Source organism: Chiloscyllium punctatum, chromosome 49 (genome assembly GCF_047496795.1).
Source record: "Chiloscyllium punctatum isolate Juve2018m chromosome 49, sChiPun1.3, whole genome shotgun sequence".
Classification (NCBI taxonomy): Eukaryota; Metazoa; Chordata; class Chondrichthyes; order Orectolobiformes; family Hemiscylliidae; genus Chiloscyllium; species Chiloscyllium punctatum.
This window is the reverse complement of record NC_092787.1, coordinates 9,570,012-9,589,427: the sequence shown is the minus strand read 5'-3', so window position 1 is coordinate 9,589,427 and position 19,416 is coordinate 9,570,012. Positions and strand designations below refer to the sequence as shown.

General features: G+C 42.6%; 1 protein-coding gene across 3 annotated transcripts in view; it reads left to right on the top strand.

Annotated features, from left to right (window-relative positions):
• scai (suppressor of cancer cell invasion) overlaps positions 1-19,416 on the top strand; it is a 182,030-nt gene that overhangs the window by 112,377 nt on the left and 50,237 nt on the right. For all 3 annotated transcript variants that reach the window (XM_072565864.1, XM_072565865.1, XM_072565866.1), the window contains 4 exons: positions 2,747-2,845; positions 4,392-4,544; positions 8,535-8,636; positions 13,382-13,483. In XM_072565864.1, coding sequence (XP_072421965.1) covers positions 2,747-2,845; positions 4,392-4,544; positions 8,535-8,636; positions 13,382-13,483 — 456 coding nt within the window. The remainder of the gene's footprint in view (positions 1-2,746; positions 2,846-4,391; positions 4,545-8,534; positions 8,637-13,381; positions 13,484-19,416) is intronic.

Sequence of the window (19,416 nt, the reverse complement as noted above, 5' to 3'; positions counted from 1 at the left end):
AGTGTATCTTGCCATTGTGCACTGAGAGAGAGAGAGTGAATGTTTACAATGGTGATGGGGTTGAAAAGTGTGGTGCTGGATGGAAAAGCGCAGCAGGCCAGGCAGCATCCGAGGAGCAGGGGAATTGATGTTTCAGGCATAAGCCCTTCTTCAGGAATGAGGCTGGTGTGCCAAGCGGCCTGAGATAAAAGGTTGGAGGGGAGGGATTTGGGGGAAGAATGCTGGGAATACGATAGGTGGAAGGAGGTGAGGGTGACAGTGATGGGGCGGAGAGGTCGGGAAGAAGATTCCGGTCAAGAGGGCGGTGCTGAATTCGTGGCTTGGGACTGAGATAAAGTGGGGGGAGGGGAAATGAGGAAGCTGGAGAAATGTACATTCATTCCGTGTGGTTGGAGGGTTCCTAAACGGGAAATGAGGTGCTCTTCCCCCAGGCGTCGTGTGGCCAGGGTCTGGCGATGGAGGAGGCCAGGGTCTGGCGATGGAGGAGGCCAAGGACCTGCATGTCCTTGGCGGAGTGGGAGGGGGAGTTAAAGTGTTCAGCCACGGGGCGGTTGGGTTGTTTGGTGTGGCTGTTCCCTGAAATGTTCAGCAAGTAGGTGGCTGTTTTCCCAATGTAGAGGAGACCACATTGGGTGCAACGGATACAGTAAATGATGTGTGTGGAGGTGCAGGTGAATTTGCGACAGATATGGAAGGATCCATTGGGGCCTTGGCGGGAGGTGACGGGGGAGGTGTGGGTGCACCTCCGCCCTTGAACCCCGCCCCTCCAATCGCCACCAGGACAGAACCCCACTGGTCCTCACCTTCCACCCCACCAACCTTCTGGATACATCATAACATCCTCCGTCATTTCCTCTACCTCCAAACAGACCCCACCACCAGGGATATGTTTCCCTCCCCACCCCTATCAGCATTCCAGAGAGACGGCTCCCTCGTCAGGTCCATACCCCCCACCAACTCAACCTCCACTCCCGGCACCTTCCCCTGCAACCACAAGAAGTGCAAAACTTGCACCCACACCTCCCCCTCACCTCCCTCCAAGGCCCCAGTGGATCCTTCCATATCCGTCGCAAATTCACCTGCACCTCCACACACATCATTTACTGTATCCGCTGCACCCGATGTGGTCTCCTCTACATTGGGGAGACAGGTCGCCTACTTGCGGAACGTTTCAGGGAACATCACTGGGACACCTGCACCAACCAACCCAACTGCCCCGTGGCTCAATACTTTAACTCCCCCCTCCCACTCCACCAAGGACATGCAGGTCCTTGGCCTCCTCCATCGCCAGACCCTGGCCACATGACGTCTGGAGGAAGAGCGCCTCATCTTCCGCCTAGGAACCCTCCAACCACACGGGATGAATGTACATTTCTCCAGCTTCCTCATTTCCCCTCCCCCCACCTTATCTCAGTCCCAACCCCCGAATTCAGCATCGCCCTCTTGACCTGCAATCTTCTTCCCGACCTCTCCGTCCCCACCCCCTCTCCGGCCTATCACCCTCACCTCCTTCCACCTATCGTATTCCCAGCGCCCCTCCCCCAAATTCCCCCCACCCCCCACCCCACCACCACCTTTTATCTCAGCCCACTTGGCACTCTAGCCTCATTCCTGAAGAAGGGCTTATACCCGAAATGTCGATTCCCCTGCTCCTCTGATGCTGCCTGGCCTGCTGCGCTTTTCCAGCACCACACTTTTCAACTCTGGTCTCCAGCATCTGCAGTCCTCACTTTCTCCCAATGGTGATGGGGTGCTGATCAAGCAGACTGCTTTGTCCTGGATGCTGTCAAGCTTCTTGAGTGTTGATGGATCTTCATTCAACCAGGCAAGTGGGGAAAATTGCATCACACTGCAGCTAATTTCTTGTAGATGATGGATAGGCATTGAGGATTTGGGAGTTGAGTTACTTGCCACAGAATTTCGAGTATCTGACCTTCTCTTGTGGACACAGTATTTCCATGGCTGGTCACAGTCAGTTTATGGTCATCAGTAACCACCAGGATGTTGATAGTGGATGATTCAGGGATGGTAATGTCTTTTGAATTTCAAAAAGAACTGTTGAATTTCTTTCTTGAAATGGTCATAGCCTAATGTCTGTGTGACTTGAATGACATTTGCCTTTTTCCTCAGCCCAAGTCTGAATGTTGTCCAGGTGTTGCTTCATGTGAACACTGACTGCTTCAGCATCTGAGATGTTGGAAATGGTGCTGACCATTCTGAAACCATCACTGAATATCTGTGCTTCTGACCTTTGATGGAGGGAAGGTTATTAAAGTAGCTGAAATTGCACAGGCCGAGGACACTGTTGTAAGGAACTTCTGCAGTCATGTCTTTGGATCGAAATGATTGATCATCAACAATTACAACCTTTTCAGCTAGATATGACTCATAGAATTTTGTCCTTTTGGCTTGTTATGACAACTAACGATTGTTTCATGGTGGTCATTACTGAGACCAGTTTTATTTTATGAAAAATTTCTAGATTCATTAATTTAGTTTAAATTGCATCATAGCAACTGATGGAATTTAAATTCACGTTCCCAGCTTTCAGCCTGTGCCTCTGGAAAACTAGTCCAGTGATACTGCCACCATCACTTCATTGTACACACACCCATTTTTAGTTTAACCACAACAGAGCACGGAAACATGGTGTCTGCTGTTAATTCTTACTTGGCTGATTTTTTAACAATGATGAACCATTTGTAGCTCCATATTTGACACTAAACATAGTTTATAATTTTAACAGGAACTATCTGATGAAATTGAAGATTATACACATCGGTTCAATACTGAAGATCAGTTAGAATGGAATCTTGTGCTCCAAGAGGTAGCAGCATTTGTTGAGGTCTGTTTAATAGTGGTCTGGAATTATTGGAACATATTGTAAGCATGAAAATAAGTTATTCTATTGTCATGTAATTTCTGTTTAAAATTACTTACTACATACTTGTTATTTGGCTAACTTTACAAATTGTTTGCTGTTAATGTTCATAGATATGTATTATTGAAAAGTTTAGTTGGTTAAGTTGATTCTTAGTATGGTATGATCCTAATGGAAGGTTGATAGAGTCTGACTAGTATCAGTGCGAGTCACTGTTTCAAATTATATGGAATCTTTTTCATGTTTTTTGTCAGGCTGTTGGAACATTTGCTAATTTATAGGGCAAGAAGGACGGAAGTATATTGAACTGCTCCAATAATTGAAATTCACATACTGGCTATCCAGTAGCATTGTGCATTATTCCTGATTTGATATATGAAGGGAAATGAAATTTTGTCACCTGAGTTTGACTCATTATGCTTTCACTGTAGCTAAGTGATTGATGGTAGGTAAAGATCAAATGGGGCATGTAAAATAGAAAGGAATAAAAACTTTGCCTCGTTAAGTTAACATATACCAATTTCCAACCTTGATTTAAATTGTATATGGCAAGTTATTTTTGTATAAGTCCATTTGAACCCCATTAAGGTTTTAAGAAGTGTGAAAGTAATTGACTAGAAATTGTTTATGTCCTAAAAATAATTTGGATTAGAACTGTTCCCTGAAGTGTGAGATGTCAAATAGTAATAGGTCAATTCACTACAGCATATCTGAAGTTCAAATTAAATATTCCAGTGGAACAATGAGCCCATGTAATATCTTACCCAGTTTGCCTTCTTGACCTTCTTAGAAAATAATCTTATTAGAATCAAGAAGTAATCATTGTTAAGTAATCTTGAATATTTTATGGCAAAACTTTAGGTAGTATGAACAATTTTCAATGTATTCCACTTTTGATTCTTCAGTATAGTGTTTCTGTGACTTGTATTGCCAAAATAGTTATATATATCGATTATGGCTGTACTATTCTTCTTTAAAAGCTTGAGAGTGGCATTTAAAATTGTGAAGACAGTATCCTTTTACTTTTCTCCGTTTTTGATTGTGGACTGAAATGGAAAAAGGACTGTTTTAAAAAGAAAGGATTACTGCACTTTTTAACAGCAAGTTATCTGTATACAGCTTTTCAAACAAAAACAAGAAAATCTATCACTGTAATTTTTATGATCACTATACAAAATACTTACTGGCAATTTGAAAAAAAATTTGAAATTAATGGGGTGTGAGTAGGGACGTGTTCCTTGAAACTTCCTTGTATGACTAATAATATTTAGACTAGGTTCTTGAATTATTTAATTATGTCATAAAGAAATTGGCTTTGTGAATTTTGTCTTTCGTAACTGAAGTCATTTGGAAAAGTTGAACTTTGAAGAAAAATAATTTTGATCAAATTCCCAGAAGCATCATGTTAACTAACCTAAAATGATGGAATACAGAATTAAGTCTACTATCTGGTTTAGTTTTTGCACTATAGTAATCCAAGTTTAAATGTTGTTTGACCTATTGTTTATAGGCAGATCCTGTGATTGTGTTAAATGACGACAATAGTATTGTGGTAACCTCAAATCGCTTGGCAGAGGGAGTAGTCCCACCACTGGAACAAGGCATGGTAGCAGGCCAGCTGGCGCTAGCAGATGCACTAATCGTTGGAAACTGTAGCAGTCAGGTATTTCTTTTTCTATTGCTTACACAAGTACACCATCTTGCTGTTATTTTAGTTTTTAAGTTTTGGACAGTATCCTGGTCTGTATGCATATTTATATATGAAGTTCATTTTACTTCATTTGACAGTGGCTGGAGATTGGGGGGGGGGGCAGGTAGCTTGGAATGCAATAGGTAGAAGAAGATGGGGGTGATGGTGATAGGTTGGAGAGGAGGGTGGAGTGGACAGGTGGGAAGGAAGATAGGTAGGTAGGACAGTTCAAGAGGGCGGTGCTGAATTGAAGGTTGGATCTGGGATAAGGTGGGAGGAGGTGAAATGTGAAAACTGGTGAAATTTATCCCGTATAGTTGGAGGGTCCCAAGGCAGAAGATGAGGCGTTCTTCCTCCGGGCATTGGGTGGCTAGAGTTTGGTGGTGCAGGAGGCCAAGGGCTTGCATGTCCTTGGTGAAATGGGAGGGGAGTTGAAATGTTTGGTCACAGGGCAGTGGGGTTGTTTAGTGCGTGAGTCCCAGACATGTTCTTTGAAACGTTCTGCAAGTTGACATCCTGTCTCCCCAGTGTAGAGGAGAGAGACATTGGGAACACAGGACGCCAGCTTGTATTTTGTCCAGATGGAATATGAGACTTAATTCACATCGTTATCTAAGTGGTCTGTATCTGGACCTGGATTTAATTCATCAGTCTAAATCCACTCTAACCCATCACTTGGTGCCCGAAATGTTGCACAAATGTCCACAAGAATGTACATTCTTTGAAAGTGGATATCTTTTAGGGCATATTGCACCAAATCACTGACTATCTGAGTGCAATTGGTCTTGGCTTTTCCCACAACCATAAATTTGAAATCAGTGCATTGGTCCCATATCTTTTGTGGCCACACTTTTTTTTCATAGTTTGGTATAAGAATTGAATGTTTTCATCAGTTGCTAAACACATTGTATTCCAAACTCTTAATCCATTCTTTTGCGATTAATCAAATATGTGACACTTCAATAATTTCTCTTCTGGAATTTTGCTATCCAGATGGTCACATTGCTATTGAATAAATAAATGGCAGTCACCGTTCCTTCACCGTCGCTGGTCAAAATCCTGGAATTCCCTCTTTGAGGACATTGTGGGTCAACCTGCAGCATGTGGAATGCAGCAGTTCAAGAAAGCAACTCCCCACCACCTTCAAGGACAACTAGGGATGGGCAATAAATGCTGGCCAGATAATGGTCCCCACGTTCAATTAATGAAATGAAAAATGTGTCACCTTCACTGTCCGCAGCAGCCAGAAACTTGTTATCTTCACAGACAATTTACCTAGGTATCAAGTCTTCTGTTTATCAATCTTGGCCTCTGTAAATTGCTTTGTAAATTTCTTTGAAAGAATTTGCAAAATGATGCCAGTTCACCAAGAATGCTGTTCAGAACTTTCAATGCCATATGGTTATTGTGGCTTTGAGAGCTTTTTCAGGCAATATTTCATTGGATTGTTGCACTTATTCAGTTATGAGCAGTAGTTGATCAAGACATTTTAGTTTAGCATTTGCGCACTTACTGCAAAGACTCTTCATAGGCACCTCCTTCAGCAGTCAAAATGCCAATGCAACACACTTTGTGACTTGGGCAAATATTTCAAATTGTCCTTTCTTCACGCTTGACCTGCTGAACATTTTGTATATGCTGTTCTTTTGAAGTATTTCAGTGTCCTGCATAATTGAGACCTACTTCCAAGCATCATTAGTTCTAAGATCTTCTCTGTGAGCAGTTCAATGCTGTTAAGACAAATGCTTGATTTCCTGTTGCAACATTCCGCTTCTTAATTTTTCTTCCAAGCTCCATCTGATAAAAACATCAAATTTTCTGTAAATCAAGCTCACTGTTCACATAGATTGCTTGATTGCTGTCACAATGGAGATGCTGTCACAAGCAGTCAGTTTCAAAATTCCTGCAAAGATAATCTAGTAAGCCAGTTTGAATTCTGGTCAAAGCTTGATGTACAAAATCATTACCTTTTTTTGCACTGAAATGTCTGTACTCTGGTCTACAATTCATTCAGGAACTGATACTGTAAGATAAAGTTCCTGCACTCCACAAATTCAAAGGTGCCGTACTTGCAGTTCTTCGTAATTGCTGTATACTTTGCTACATGATCATCAATGTCTTGCACAGAAAGCCTGGATGCATTCATCTTTACTGCAAGTACGTCATTATCAATTAGAAATTTGATCATATCCCAATTGATATTCTTGCTTGAGCAATGTATGCTCCACCCTCATCTTATAAACTCCTGGTATTTTGGTAAGCATTCAAAAAATTCCACCTTTCTTGTGATTTTTGTATACTTTTCTGGTTCAAACACTGCTTTTGGTAGTCCAATTTCCATTCAAACCAATTTTTCCAGGACTGAACTTAACTGTAATGTTTGCTTTAGAGTTGTGAAACTGACCATTCCCATGGACTAAGTGAAGATCTCACTGATTTCATGCTTTTTTAATGTGTTGAAGGTGTTCCCAGAAAGCCATGCCTCCTTGAAATGTGCATGGGATTTCTTGTTAATGTAACTTAAAGACTCTGCTGCTTTTCTTTTGGACATACATTAAACTTGTCAGGAAAAGTTTAGAGAAAAGTTTAAAAATATGAAAGGAAAATGTAACTTGGTTACATGTGTTATGTTCTTCTACCATGTCCATCTACTTTCTGGACCCTGTGCTGCATGAACTTTCTGATCTCTGCAGACTGTAAACTCCCTGATCCTAGAACTTTTGAGTTGTGGCCCTGTTTCTTTCCCCTGAGCCATTCACCCATTGCTTCCCTGATTTGAACTAGCATTCGATTTAGAAGCTGGAAACTCAGATGCCGTAGAAGTGGCTGCATGAGTTCGTGGTTCAGAAAACTTGGGCTCTGTGTTCACAGGGAGTGTGGAGATCATGGGATGTCTGCAGGTTTTTTTGTTCCATTGCATGGCTATGTGTGTATGCAGATTACAAGAAATTTTGTACAAGGAATAACGTAGGGGAGAAAAGATGCCAATAAGTGATCTCAAAAGCAATGATTGTCCACAGAACATTGTTCAATAGGCAGAATTAGATTAGATTCCTCACAGTGTGAAAACAGGCCCTTCGGCCCAACAAGTCTGCACCAACCCTCCGAAGAATAACCCACCCAGGCCCGTTTCCCTCTGACTAATGCACCTAACACTATGGGCAATTTAGCATAGCCAATTCACCTGACCTGCGCATCTTTGGACTGTGGGAGGAAACTGGAGCACTGGGGGAAACCCATGCAGACACTGAGAGAATGTGCAAACTCCACACGGTCGCCCGAGGCTGGAATCTAACCTGGACCCTGGTGCTGTGAGGCAGCAGTGCGAACCACTGAGCCAGTTGAGAATTGGTCTCACTAATATGAAGGAAATCTAGGAAGGAGATTTCTAAAATAAAAATAGGTTGACACAAGTAACCAGTTGTCAGAAATCTTAAAAGAGAAATGCTTGTCTCAAAATGTGTGTGTTAGATGGAGGAGCATCAAGAGGAGGGCCATCTTGAATAATGATGAGAACAGGGAATATTGTGTTTTAAGAATATTGTCATGTTTTTTTCTTGAATTGCTTTGTAATTACTTCTGCATGTGGAATTTTTTTCTTAAGAAGTACAAGACATTTGAGAGCTGTTAATGATTGGGTATATTGTAATGTGTGACATAGAAAAGAAAAACCTGTTTTACATTTTTGATTAGATTTAGATTATTATCATAAGTTCAGAATTTTAAAAAAGAACAATGTCTGATTAGTCATCTTTAGGTTTGTTATTGTCTTTATTTAAGGTTACGTATTACAGGTAATTCCTGTTAATTGTCTTAAGAACATAGGGAGCATAATAACATGAGGTGGGAGGAGCAGAAAGACTAAATAAGTAAATTCTATCCTCCAAGAATTGTATCTTGTTTTTCTGACTCACTGTTTTAGATCATATTGATAGTTCGATTCTCTTTTTTTTTTAATTTTAGGTTAAATTCAGTGAGTTAACTATTGACATGTTCAGAATGTTACAGGCTTTAGAACGGGAACCCATTAACCTGGCTTCGCAATTAAACAAGACCGGATCACAGGTGCGTGAAGGCAGCTGAACTTTTAGATGATTTTGTTGAACATGGAAACTAGTTCAAAATTGTATAATAAATTAAACCTGAGCCAAATGAAGCTATTTTCTTTAGATATTAATTTAAGCAAGTCATGTTTATCGGGATTTTATGTCATCAACTTCATGCAGAGCATACATAGCTAATTGACGTTACATGGTTTTGTTTATCCATGCTACATGGTTATAAAGGGTGGAAACTTGTAGGGATGTAGGCGCCATGAACTATGCTGAGATGTGTGGCAGAATCAAACAGGAAATCTGGTGAGGCCTATCATGACAACAGAAGTAACTTGCTCCACCTTTAATACTTTTCACAAATAGCATTTCCCACTAGCTAGCAGCAGAGCTTATAGGTTCTTATATGACTTGTTAACACCACAATTCACCTCATTAATATTCAGTTTTCTATCTTACTAAAGTACCAATCAACTCTCGTTATGAGCAACCTCCATGATGTGCACAATTGACATGGCATCTTATGATGACATTCATGGCCACCAGTTGCATGCAGCCCTCATTAACATTCAATGGCATCTTCAAATCTATCATGAATGTCATGGCACCTCTCTGATATACTGGCAGGTTGGTCATGAAGCACAAGGTTGAAATACAGGACTCACCAACAATTAGCATTGATGGGCTGTGGTAATATCACTTTTTGCTTTTCCTTGTCTTGCCATGCTATACTTGTTAGCATTTTGGCACTTCAGCTGGTATCAAACACACACAACGTTGGCTTGAGGTGAACCTTTTGTAGACACACAGCCAAACTACTCATCGTGCTTATCAGTAGGGATCTGTTTGGTAGGTGGAGGGGGGAGCATCTTGCTGTACATCAAAATGTCCATGCAACTCCTATGGCATATACCAGCTGCCTGCATGGTAAACACACTGCATGATCATTTGACCTAATGGCCACGTTGGAAACTCGGTTGGGACTAATCCTCTGTCCAGTCAGAGGTTGGTGGGGTCCTACTATTGGTTTGGTGTTCCCAGTACTGAGTCATGGGAGCAGTCTGCGGAGAATCCAAGGTATTTGCTGGGTTTATGGAAATTATCATGGTCAGGTTAACAGTCCAGAAAGTGTTAAGCGGCTTCTCCTATCGGGACAACACTAGAAGTTAGGAGAATCACATACCATCAGTCAGCAAGCTTCACACACAGCCATCAGGGTTCTGGTCAGACATGCCCAGGGGTTGTTCGTCAAACTCTGTCAAAGATCTCGGATAAATACAGTCCTGGGAGGGCCTGTATAGGGGTAGCAGGGGATCTTTGCCAGAAGGGATGGATAAGTCTAGTCTGGAAGAAATGGAAACAATAGGCATTTGTATTGAACAAGGACAGTGATTGGGTAATCTTGACGTCAATCTGTAATAAATAGGACAGTATCGCAGGGCAAGGTAGGCTATGGAGGGAGTGACTGGGGATGGGGTGGTTAATGGCAGTGATTACTACCATAGTCTCCCCACCAGGAGAATAGTTTTGTAAGGTAGATATTATTTGATATGTAATGTCAGGGTTCAAGGGCAGAGAGGAGAGTTGTATGTGAAGTTCAACATGGTTCAACCAGTTGGATATGGGTTCAAATAGGCTCTTGAGATAGTGTGAGTTAATAGAGGATATGGAAGCTTTGGGGTATATCTAGCAACCAGGTGGAATCCAGTGCTGAGGGTGTCTGTCATGAGCTGTGTTCGCTGCCATCACTTTTTTCATCTTCTACACATGAGAAAATGGCTGGAACCAAAGGCAGGGAAGACAGAGTCTGTTTGATTGGCAAAACCTTTGACACATGTTTGCTGAGTGCTATGACTTTGGAGCAATCATTACATGAAGCAGTCATTTGCCAAGTGCAGCTACATTTATTCTGCAATGGTCTCATTGCTCATTTGCAATGGATGTAGCATGAGGGAGCTTTGGGGTCAGATGCTAGTCTGAGGTGATTTACTACATGCCATGGTGATTACATGTTGAACTTGGGCATCTCAATAAGAGTAGTGAGCAGCAATACATTACAAAAGGCACAGACTGAAGTGGAAGCCCTGTTCATCCAATTTCCAAGGTTTCCTATGTTGGCACACAATGTTGCATCCTCATGTATCACATATGTATAAAGATAGCCTGTATTAAATGCAGTGAAAAGTTGAGCATTGCATGTGAGTCCAGAGTAGATAGTATGTCAGAACGTTGCAGGCACACTCTTCTCAATGATATTGGATTTCACCTTCAAGTTGCTCACATGCTGAGCCTGAATACGGACGGATGGGGGACACATGTCCTTCATTATCCATGTGCAGCATGTCTCACTGTATGAAGAAGTGAACTTAGTCCTCATCTGCAGGGTGTGCTACTGATTACTGCTCTGTGGCCTAAGAAAATCGTTTTGCTCCCAAATTAGGTCCCTTCCATGAGTGATGTGTCCTGCTGCTGATAGCATGTTGTTTGATTTGGCTGCCTATCTAAGAAGGTGAAGACAGGTGCAGGCGGAGCTGGGCTGATGTCAAGCCCAGGAGTAGCAGTAGGCCGCTGCAGAGATGAGGAGGACAACAACATTGGGCGAGATCACAGCCACCAGACCCCTCAGGATACATGGAGTGATCAGGAAGCGCAGAGATGTTCAACCCTAATTCTGTTTCCTGTAGATAAACAAGATTCAATGTCAGTGCGGGTTCCATATATCCCAGGACATGCTAATGCAACTGTACGAGCTGTTGGAGTTGGCCCTGAGAGATGTAGGAGTCAGAAGCCATCCTCTCCCGGTGGCGGTGAGATAACTGTGCTACTGGCTGATTTCAGTGAATGTTGAGTAACCTATGTGGGATCTCTGTATCGTGCACCCAGAAATACATTAGGACAGTCACCGATGCCATCTATGCAAAATTGCATCAGTTCATCTCTTCCAATGCTAGATCAGTTTTGCCATCCAGGCAGTTGGATTTAGTAACCTAACTGGGTCCCCCAAGATGCAGAATGTCATCAAGTGTACACACCTCGCTACTGAGAGGGCTGTAACACAACACTGCGAAATTCATCAACAGAAAGGGGTTCCATTGATTAATGTTTCAAGAGATCTGTGTTCATTTGCTGTGCATGGACCCCTGGGAACTGCCACAACTTGCGTGTTCGGTATTATGTGACTGTACTAGATATGTTTGAAGATTCAGGTGCCATACAAGATTGTTACTGAGGGACATGGCAATCATGCCTTCTGACAGTATTGCACAACTGTCTGAATCAGAGAGAAGGCTTAGCGCCACTCATGCCTCAACCAGGGCTGTGGTGAAGCAAAGTATAGGGTTGTTCAAGATGCAGTTCTACAGTTAGGACCTGTGTGGGGACGCTCTCTTGTATAATCAGCTCAGTGTGATGCATGGAGCACATAGGATGTGGCTGAGGACAGATAATGTATGAGAGCAACAAATGGGAGAGAGAATAGGGTTTTATACACAAGGGAATGTCAGCCATATCAGCTATAAGCCATAAGCAGCGTTTCTTTGAGGCTGCTGTCCCATGATGTTGCCAGTGAGGGGCAGTACCAGATTGCCAGTGCTTGTCCAGTTACCCAGCAGCCCTTCAAAACAATACGAACACAAGGGATACCAGTCCTTTGATAGATGTCCACTGAGTGAAGCGTTGTTCTGGAAAGGACTCATGGTAAAATGGTTTTTGCCATTTACTGCTACTCTTTTTTTTCTTCCCACCTAACTGGAGTCCAAAAGTCAGTCAATCTGAAAGGAGAAGTAAAGACTATAAAGCAACATGGAATTTTTTCACCGGCATGATTAATTGCGCTTACTGATGATCAACGGGACGAATACTTGGGGACGGGGTTAGATGATCTTCTAATTTTACTCCTGCCCTCTGCAATCATAAATATCTATTAAATATACTTGCCATCCAGAACAATTAGAAAACTTTGGCTGTGAACTGCCATAATTCTGGCCAACTGCACAGATAAATACTGTTGACTTTCCCTGGAAGTTTTTAAGTAATAAAGACCAGAGGATCCATGATTGGATCGCCACTCTTACTGAGATATGTTTTAAGGATTACAGTTGTATTTAGCTCTTCTGGAATAGGAAAGAGAAAGTAATTCAGAATGATTACTCCTGACTTTGAGGTTCTTGCTAGATGTGTGAGTGCCAGATCATGATGGGATAAAAGCCAGTTGTGCTGCCTTCCATAGCTGAAAAGCACACACCATCAGAGAATGCACAAGAACAAAACCAATTTTGGTGAGGTACCAGAATACAAAGTATGGCTGTGGAAACTTGCAAAAGGGATAATGGTAAAAATTATTTTTAAAAATGTGAACCTGCCAGAAATAGGGGTAGAGGAATTTGCAAGTGGTTTCAATGTGGCTGCTTCAAGTTTCATCGCATAAGGCTTCTTCAGTAAGTCTAAAAATGATTGATTTCTCCTTTATCCAATGGCGAGTGGGCTCAAGTCACATAAGCTATAATTTGGTATTGTGGCCTTTCTCAATCCTTTCAGCTAAAGAAAAAAAATGCTCTTAAACTGCAACAAAATTGTTTTGCTTTTTGAATTGGCATGCATTAAAATATTTTTAAGTTTTACTCGTGATTCTTAAAAATGAAATTTGACTCCTTTGAGGACGGATTGCTCTGAACCAGGAATGGTGCATAGCATAATATGGAATCTTCAAAAATGCACAAAGGAACAAATAACTCGAAAGTTGTCTTTCTTTCTCTCCAGGAATCAACAGAGAAACCATCAAAACGAGAAAATCCACACAAGTATCTGCTGTACAAGCCAACTTTCAGTCAACTGTATACATTTCTTTCTGCATCTTTTAAGGTTTGCGAACTTTCCAGTGTTTTTATTTCAATTCACTCATGGGATGGGGGTATTGCTGACACGGCAAGCACTGATTGTCCATTTCAGTTTCTTGGAAGTAAGTAGATTGCTAGGCCATTTCAGAGAGCAGTTAAAAGTCAACCACATTATTGCTGTTGGGTCTGAAGTCTTATGTAGGCCTGATGTAGCATATTTCCCTCCCCAAAAAGGACATCAGTGAAGCAAATGTGTTTTTTTTTCTGACAGTTAATAATGGTTACATAGTTACTATTAGGCAAGCTTTTGTCATTCCAGAGTTTTGTTAAGTTCAAATTTCATGATCCATGTTGGTGCACTTTGAACTCTTTTCCCCAGATCAGTTTTGTCTGGGACTCTGTACTGTTAACTCAATAACATAACCACAATGTTACTGTCTCCCCAGTAACTGGAAAAAAATGCTTTTGAATTAGTTGGCTGCAGCCTAGGGTTTTAAGAGGTAATTGCAGAGATAGAGGGTGCACTGTTTTATTCCTTTATTCCTTTTTCTTCAGTCTTTTGCCTGACAACAGATCCAACCATCAGTATCATCACCTCCACATGAATAGGGCAAGGAGGTAGGTCACAATTCCACCCCACCCGGAATCGAGATAGAGAACCCCTTGCTGCTGGCACGTACCTGATCCAAACCAGCCATGCAGCAAACGGACCCAACTGGTACTGTGACAATGTACACTTTTACATGCGTAAAGGCTGTGAAATGAATAGTAGAGGCTACAATTTTCTTTCCACTTAATGACTGATTAGAAATCTGTCCCACTCCTATAACTTGTGTTTGATGGATGTCAAAAGGATTTGGAGGTTGATTGCAAGAAAATCCAAGTGTTAAATTGAATTAGTGAATAGTTAGTTGCTAAATAAACTGAATTATACTTCTTTTAAAATTAATGTGAAAACTTTAAGTAATTTGTTTCAGTGTTCCCAACAATAATTGTGCCCCCCACCAAATGTGCCCGTTAAACCATCTGTGATTGTAAGTAAAATCTCACCTGAGCCACTTCAGCCCCATAGCAGTTTGGTTAACTCTTAACTGCCTTCTGACGTGGCCTAGCAAGCTACTCAGTTCAAGGGCAATTAATGATAGGCAACAAATCCTGCAAATGAACAAAGAAAAAGCAAGTGAGGTGTCAATCTGGTGAAACTAATTCAGAGCACTACTTGTATGTTTGCTTCCACTGTTTCATTGTAATAGAGCAAATAGATCCTGCAAACAACAGATGAAATCTAAACCCCTCAGTCCTACTAAATCCTACTGAAGATTGTAGCAAACAATTAAATAACTATTAGGAAGCAGAAGCTCCACAATATCCTCATCCTCAATGATGGGGAGCCCAGCATGCCATGCTAGGCTGTAGCCAAGTTATTTCAAGATAGCTATAACAGTAACACCTGCCAATTGAAGAGTTATCCAGTTATATCCTCTCCACAAAAATCAAAGCAAATCCAACTTGCTAATTACTGCCCTATCAGTCTACCCTCAATCATCAGGGAAGTAATAGAAGGGGTATTCAACAGTGCTGTCATATGACCTGCTTATTTCACTTCTGCCAGAGTCATTCCACTCCTAATTGCATTAGAACCTTGGTCCAAACATAGACAAAAAAGCTGAAAACAATGGAGGTGAGAATTGTTGCTGTTGATATCAAGGCCACATTTGGCAAGTATGACATCAAAGAGCTCTAGCAAAACTGATATGTGGGAATTAGCAGGGAAAGTTTTCCATTGATCTGAGTCATACCTAGGGCAAAGGACAACTGTGATGGCAGTTGAAAGTGTCAGCCCTAGGATATCTCGATATGAGTTGTTCAGGGTTGATATTTTAAGGAATTAAAATAAGGGGTATTCTGACAGCCCAAGAACAGATGAGACTTGAACCTAGGGTCTTCTGATCCAGAGACAGTTCACTACTATTATGCTTCAAGAACCTAAATAGTGAGTTGCTCAGAGAAGATACTTTCTAGTTAACTTGTTCAGGCATGTTATTATATACCTTTGGAGCAGGTGTGACTTGAACCTAGTCCTCCTGTTTAAAGGTTTGGACACTAACACTGCACCATAAGAGCCCCTGAGTGTTACCATTGTCCAGAAACTGAAATGGACCAGCCAACTAAGTTATATGGTTACAGTAACAGACTAGAGACTGGGAGTTCAGTAGTAAGTAACTTGCCTCCTGACTCTTCAGAGCCTGTCTATTGTCAACAGGCAGAAAGAGTGTGATGGAATGCTTTTCACTTAGCTGGATGAGTACACCACTCAAGAAGCTCAACATCATTGAGCAAAAGCAACCTACTTAATGGCTGTCCATGTGTCACCAATGCACAATGGCAATATTGTGTACCACCCACAAGGTGCACTGCTTCAATTGATCCAGCCTTCTTCCTAGCACCTTCCAAACCTGTGACCTCTATTGAGTAAGACAAAAGCATCAGGTGCATAATAACACCTGCCATCTGCAAATTCACCTCCAAACCACGCACCTTCTTGACTTGGGACTACATTGCTATTCTTTTATTGTTGATGTGTAAAAATCCTGATACTCACTGCCCAGCAGCCCTGTGGGTGTCCACAAGATTTGCTGCAGTTCAAGAAAACAGCCCACCTTCTGAAGATCAATTAGGAATGGGCAATAAATACTGGCTGGACCGATGATGCCCATATCACATAAGCAAACTTTTTAAAAAAATGAATAGAGAACATAAACTCTCCTGTGATTACCACTCTGACTACCCCAAATAAACTTGCAAGAAAAGGTAGCGTACTGGGTATAGGGAATGGAGCTTTACAATGTCTACAGAATGTCTTTCATTTCCAGTTTGCAAAAAAAAAACCCAAAAACAGAGGTGATGCTACTGAATATAGATTTGAGAAATGATGAAGCAGAACACTAAAGCGAAGTTACTCCATGGGAATGTTTAGGTAATAGTGAGGCAAAAGTGAGGACTGCAGATGCTGGGAATCAGCGTCTAGATCAGAGTGATGCTGGAAAAGCACAGCAGGTCAGGCGGTATCCGAGGAGCAGGAAAATCAACATTTCGGGCAAAAGCCCTTCATCAGAAAAGCACCTGCTGTGCTTTTCCAGCACCACTCTAACCTAGACTTAGGTAATAGTGATCCCAGCGAAATAAGGTTTGAAATAAGGATTAATAAAGAACGTAAGTAAAACAAAGGTTGAATCAATAACTTAGAAAAGAGCTGATTTTAGTGGGCTAAGAATAGAACTAATATCGGTTAACTGGAAATAGAATGCAACTTGAGATAATTAAAATGATGATCAGTAAAACTTATCCAGCAAATACAGACTAGTCAATATTGGCACATCAGAGATGACTAAAGAAATAAGGACAATATTTACATTCATGATAAAATCATATTAAAAGGATAAGAAAGAAGTTGATAAAATGGCAAAATGAAGGTATAAAGTGAAATGAGTTTAAAATATAAACTAAATATTAAACTGAAATATTCTTATAGACTCATCAACACCAAAATAAAATATGAATAGAGAGCTCACTAAGTTTTTACACAATAAAGGTATTAGGGTTTATTTCTAGAAGAATCAAGCTGAACAACAGATAGAAAAGTATAGAAACATACAAGACAGGAGCAGGAGTTGGTAATTTGGTCCCTTGAACCTGCTGCACCACTCATGATGGTTATGGTTTGGAGAAAGTGAGGACTGTAAATGCTGGAGACCAGAGTTAAGAAGCATGGTGCTGGAAAAGCACAGCAGTATCTGAGGAGCAGGAAAATGTTTTGAATATAAGACCTTCATCAGGAATTTTGGGAGGAGGAAGGGGGTTGAGCAATAAGTAGGAGGGTGGAGGCGGGGCGAAGGTAGCAAGGAAGGCGACAGATAGATGCAGGTGGGGGTTAATGGTGATAGGTTGGAGAGGAGGGTGGAATGGATAGGTGGGAAGGGAAGATGGTCGGGTAGGACAGTTCAAGAGGGTGGTGCCAAGTTGGAGGATTCGATCTGGGATGAGGTAGGGGAGGGGTCATGAGAAAACTGCTGAAGTCGACGCTGATGCCATTTGGTTGCAGGATCCCAAGGCAGAAAATGAGGTGGTCTTCCTCCAGGCATTGGGTGGCTTTGATATGGTGGTGGAGGAGGCCCAGGACTTGCATGTCCTTGGCGGAGTGGGCTGGGGGGGTTGAAATAGTCGATCACAGGGCAGTGGGGTTGTTTGGTGTATATGTCCCTCAAACATTCCACAAGTTGGCAACCTCTCTCAGAGACACATCGAGAGCAACAGACACAGTAGATGAGCTGTTTGGATGTGCAGGAAAATCTCTGCCAGATGTAGAAAGATCCTTTGGGGCCTTGGATGGAGGTTAGGGAGGAGGCGCTGGTGCAGGTTTTAGAGGCAGCAAGGGAAGATGCTGGGAGTGAAGTGTGGGTTGGTGGAGGGACATGGACCTAACAAGGAAGTGGCAGAAGGAATAGTGTCTGCGGAATGCTGATAGGGATGGGGAGATATATGTATCTCTGGTGGTGAGGTCTGACTGTAGGTGGCATAAATGGTGAAGGATGATGTGTTGCATCTTGAGATTAGTAGGGAGGACCAGGAGTGTTCTACATTTCTTGCAGTTGGAGGGGTGGGGTTCATGGGTGGAGGAGATTCACTGGAGGGCATTGTTGATAACATGGGAGTGAGGATGCCCTGGAGTGGAATTGGTCCTCCTGGGAGCAGGTGTGATGGAGGCAGAGGAATTGGGAATAAAGGACAGCATTTTTACAGGATTGGGGGTAGTATGAGGTGTAGTCCAGGTAGCTGTGGAATCTGTGGGTTTGGAGTAGATGTTGTGTTGAGTCACTCACCGGAGATGGAGACAGAGAGGTCCAGAAAGGGGAGGGAGGTGTCCGAGAGGGTCCAGGTGAACCTGAGGTCAGGGTGGAACGTGCTCATGAAGCTGATGAACTGTGCAATCTCATGGGAGCACGAGGTGGCGCCAATGCAGTCATCAATGTAGCGGCAGAAAAGTTGGGCGATGGTGTCAGTGTAACTGTGGAAGGTGGACTATTCAACGTATCCGACGAAGAGGCAGACATAGCTGGGGCCCATGCAGGTGCCCATGGCTACCCCTTTGGTGCGAAGGAAGTGGGAGGGTTCTGGTCTGCGTCCAGTTCTGGTCGCCCTATTATAGGAAAGATGTGGATGCTTTGGAGAGGGTTCAGAGGAGGTTTACCAGGATGCTGCCTGTACTGGAGGGCTTATCTTAAGAGAGGTTGACTGAGCTCGGACTTTTTTCATTGGAGAAAAGGAGGAGGAGAGGGGACCTAATTGAGGTGTACAAGATAATGAGAGGCATAGATAGAGTCGATAGCCAGAGACTATTTCCCAGGGCAGAAATAGCTAACATGAGGGTTGTAGTTTTAAGCTGGTTGGAGGAAAGTATAGAGAGGATGTCAGAGGTGGGCTCTTTACACAGAGAGCATGGAATGCGTTGCCAGCAGTGGTTGTGGAAGCAAGGTCATTGGGGACATTTAAGAGACTGCTGGACATGCCTATGGTCACAGAAATTTGAGGGTGCATACATGAGGATCAATGGTTGGCACAACATCGTGGCTGAAGGACCTGTTCTCTTCTGTGCTGTACTGTTCTATGTTCTAAGGAGAAGTTGTTGAGGTTGAGGACCAGCTCTGCCAATCAAATGAGTGTCACTGGAGGGGTACTTGTTGGGTTGGCAGGTGAGGAAGAAACTGAGGGCTTGGAGGCCTTTGCCATGGCGGGTGGATGTGTACAGGGACTGGATGTCCATGGTGAAGAAGAGGCATTGAGCTGCCTGGGAAACCGCCCCCACTGCAGATGGGGGGGGGGGGGAGCACAGTGGTAGTTTGGCACACCAAACTCTATACCGCTGAAGCTAGGCGCCAACTCACAGACATCTCTTCCTAC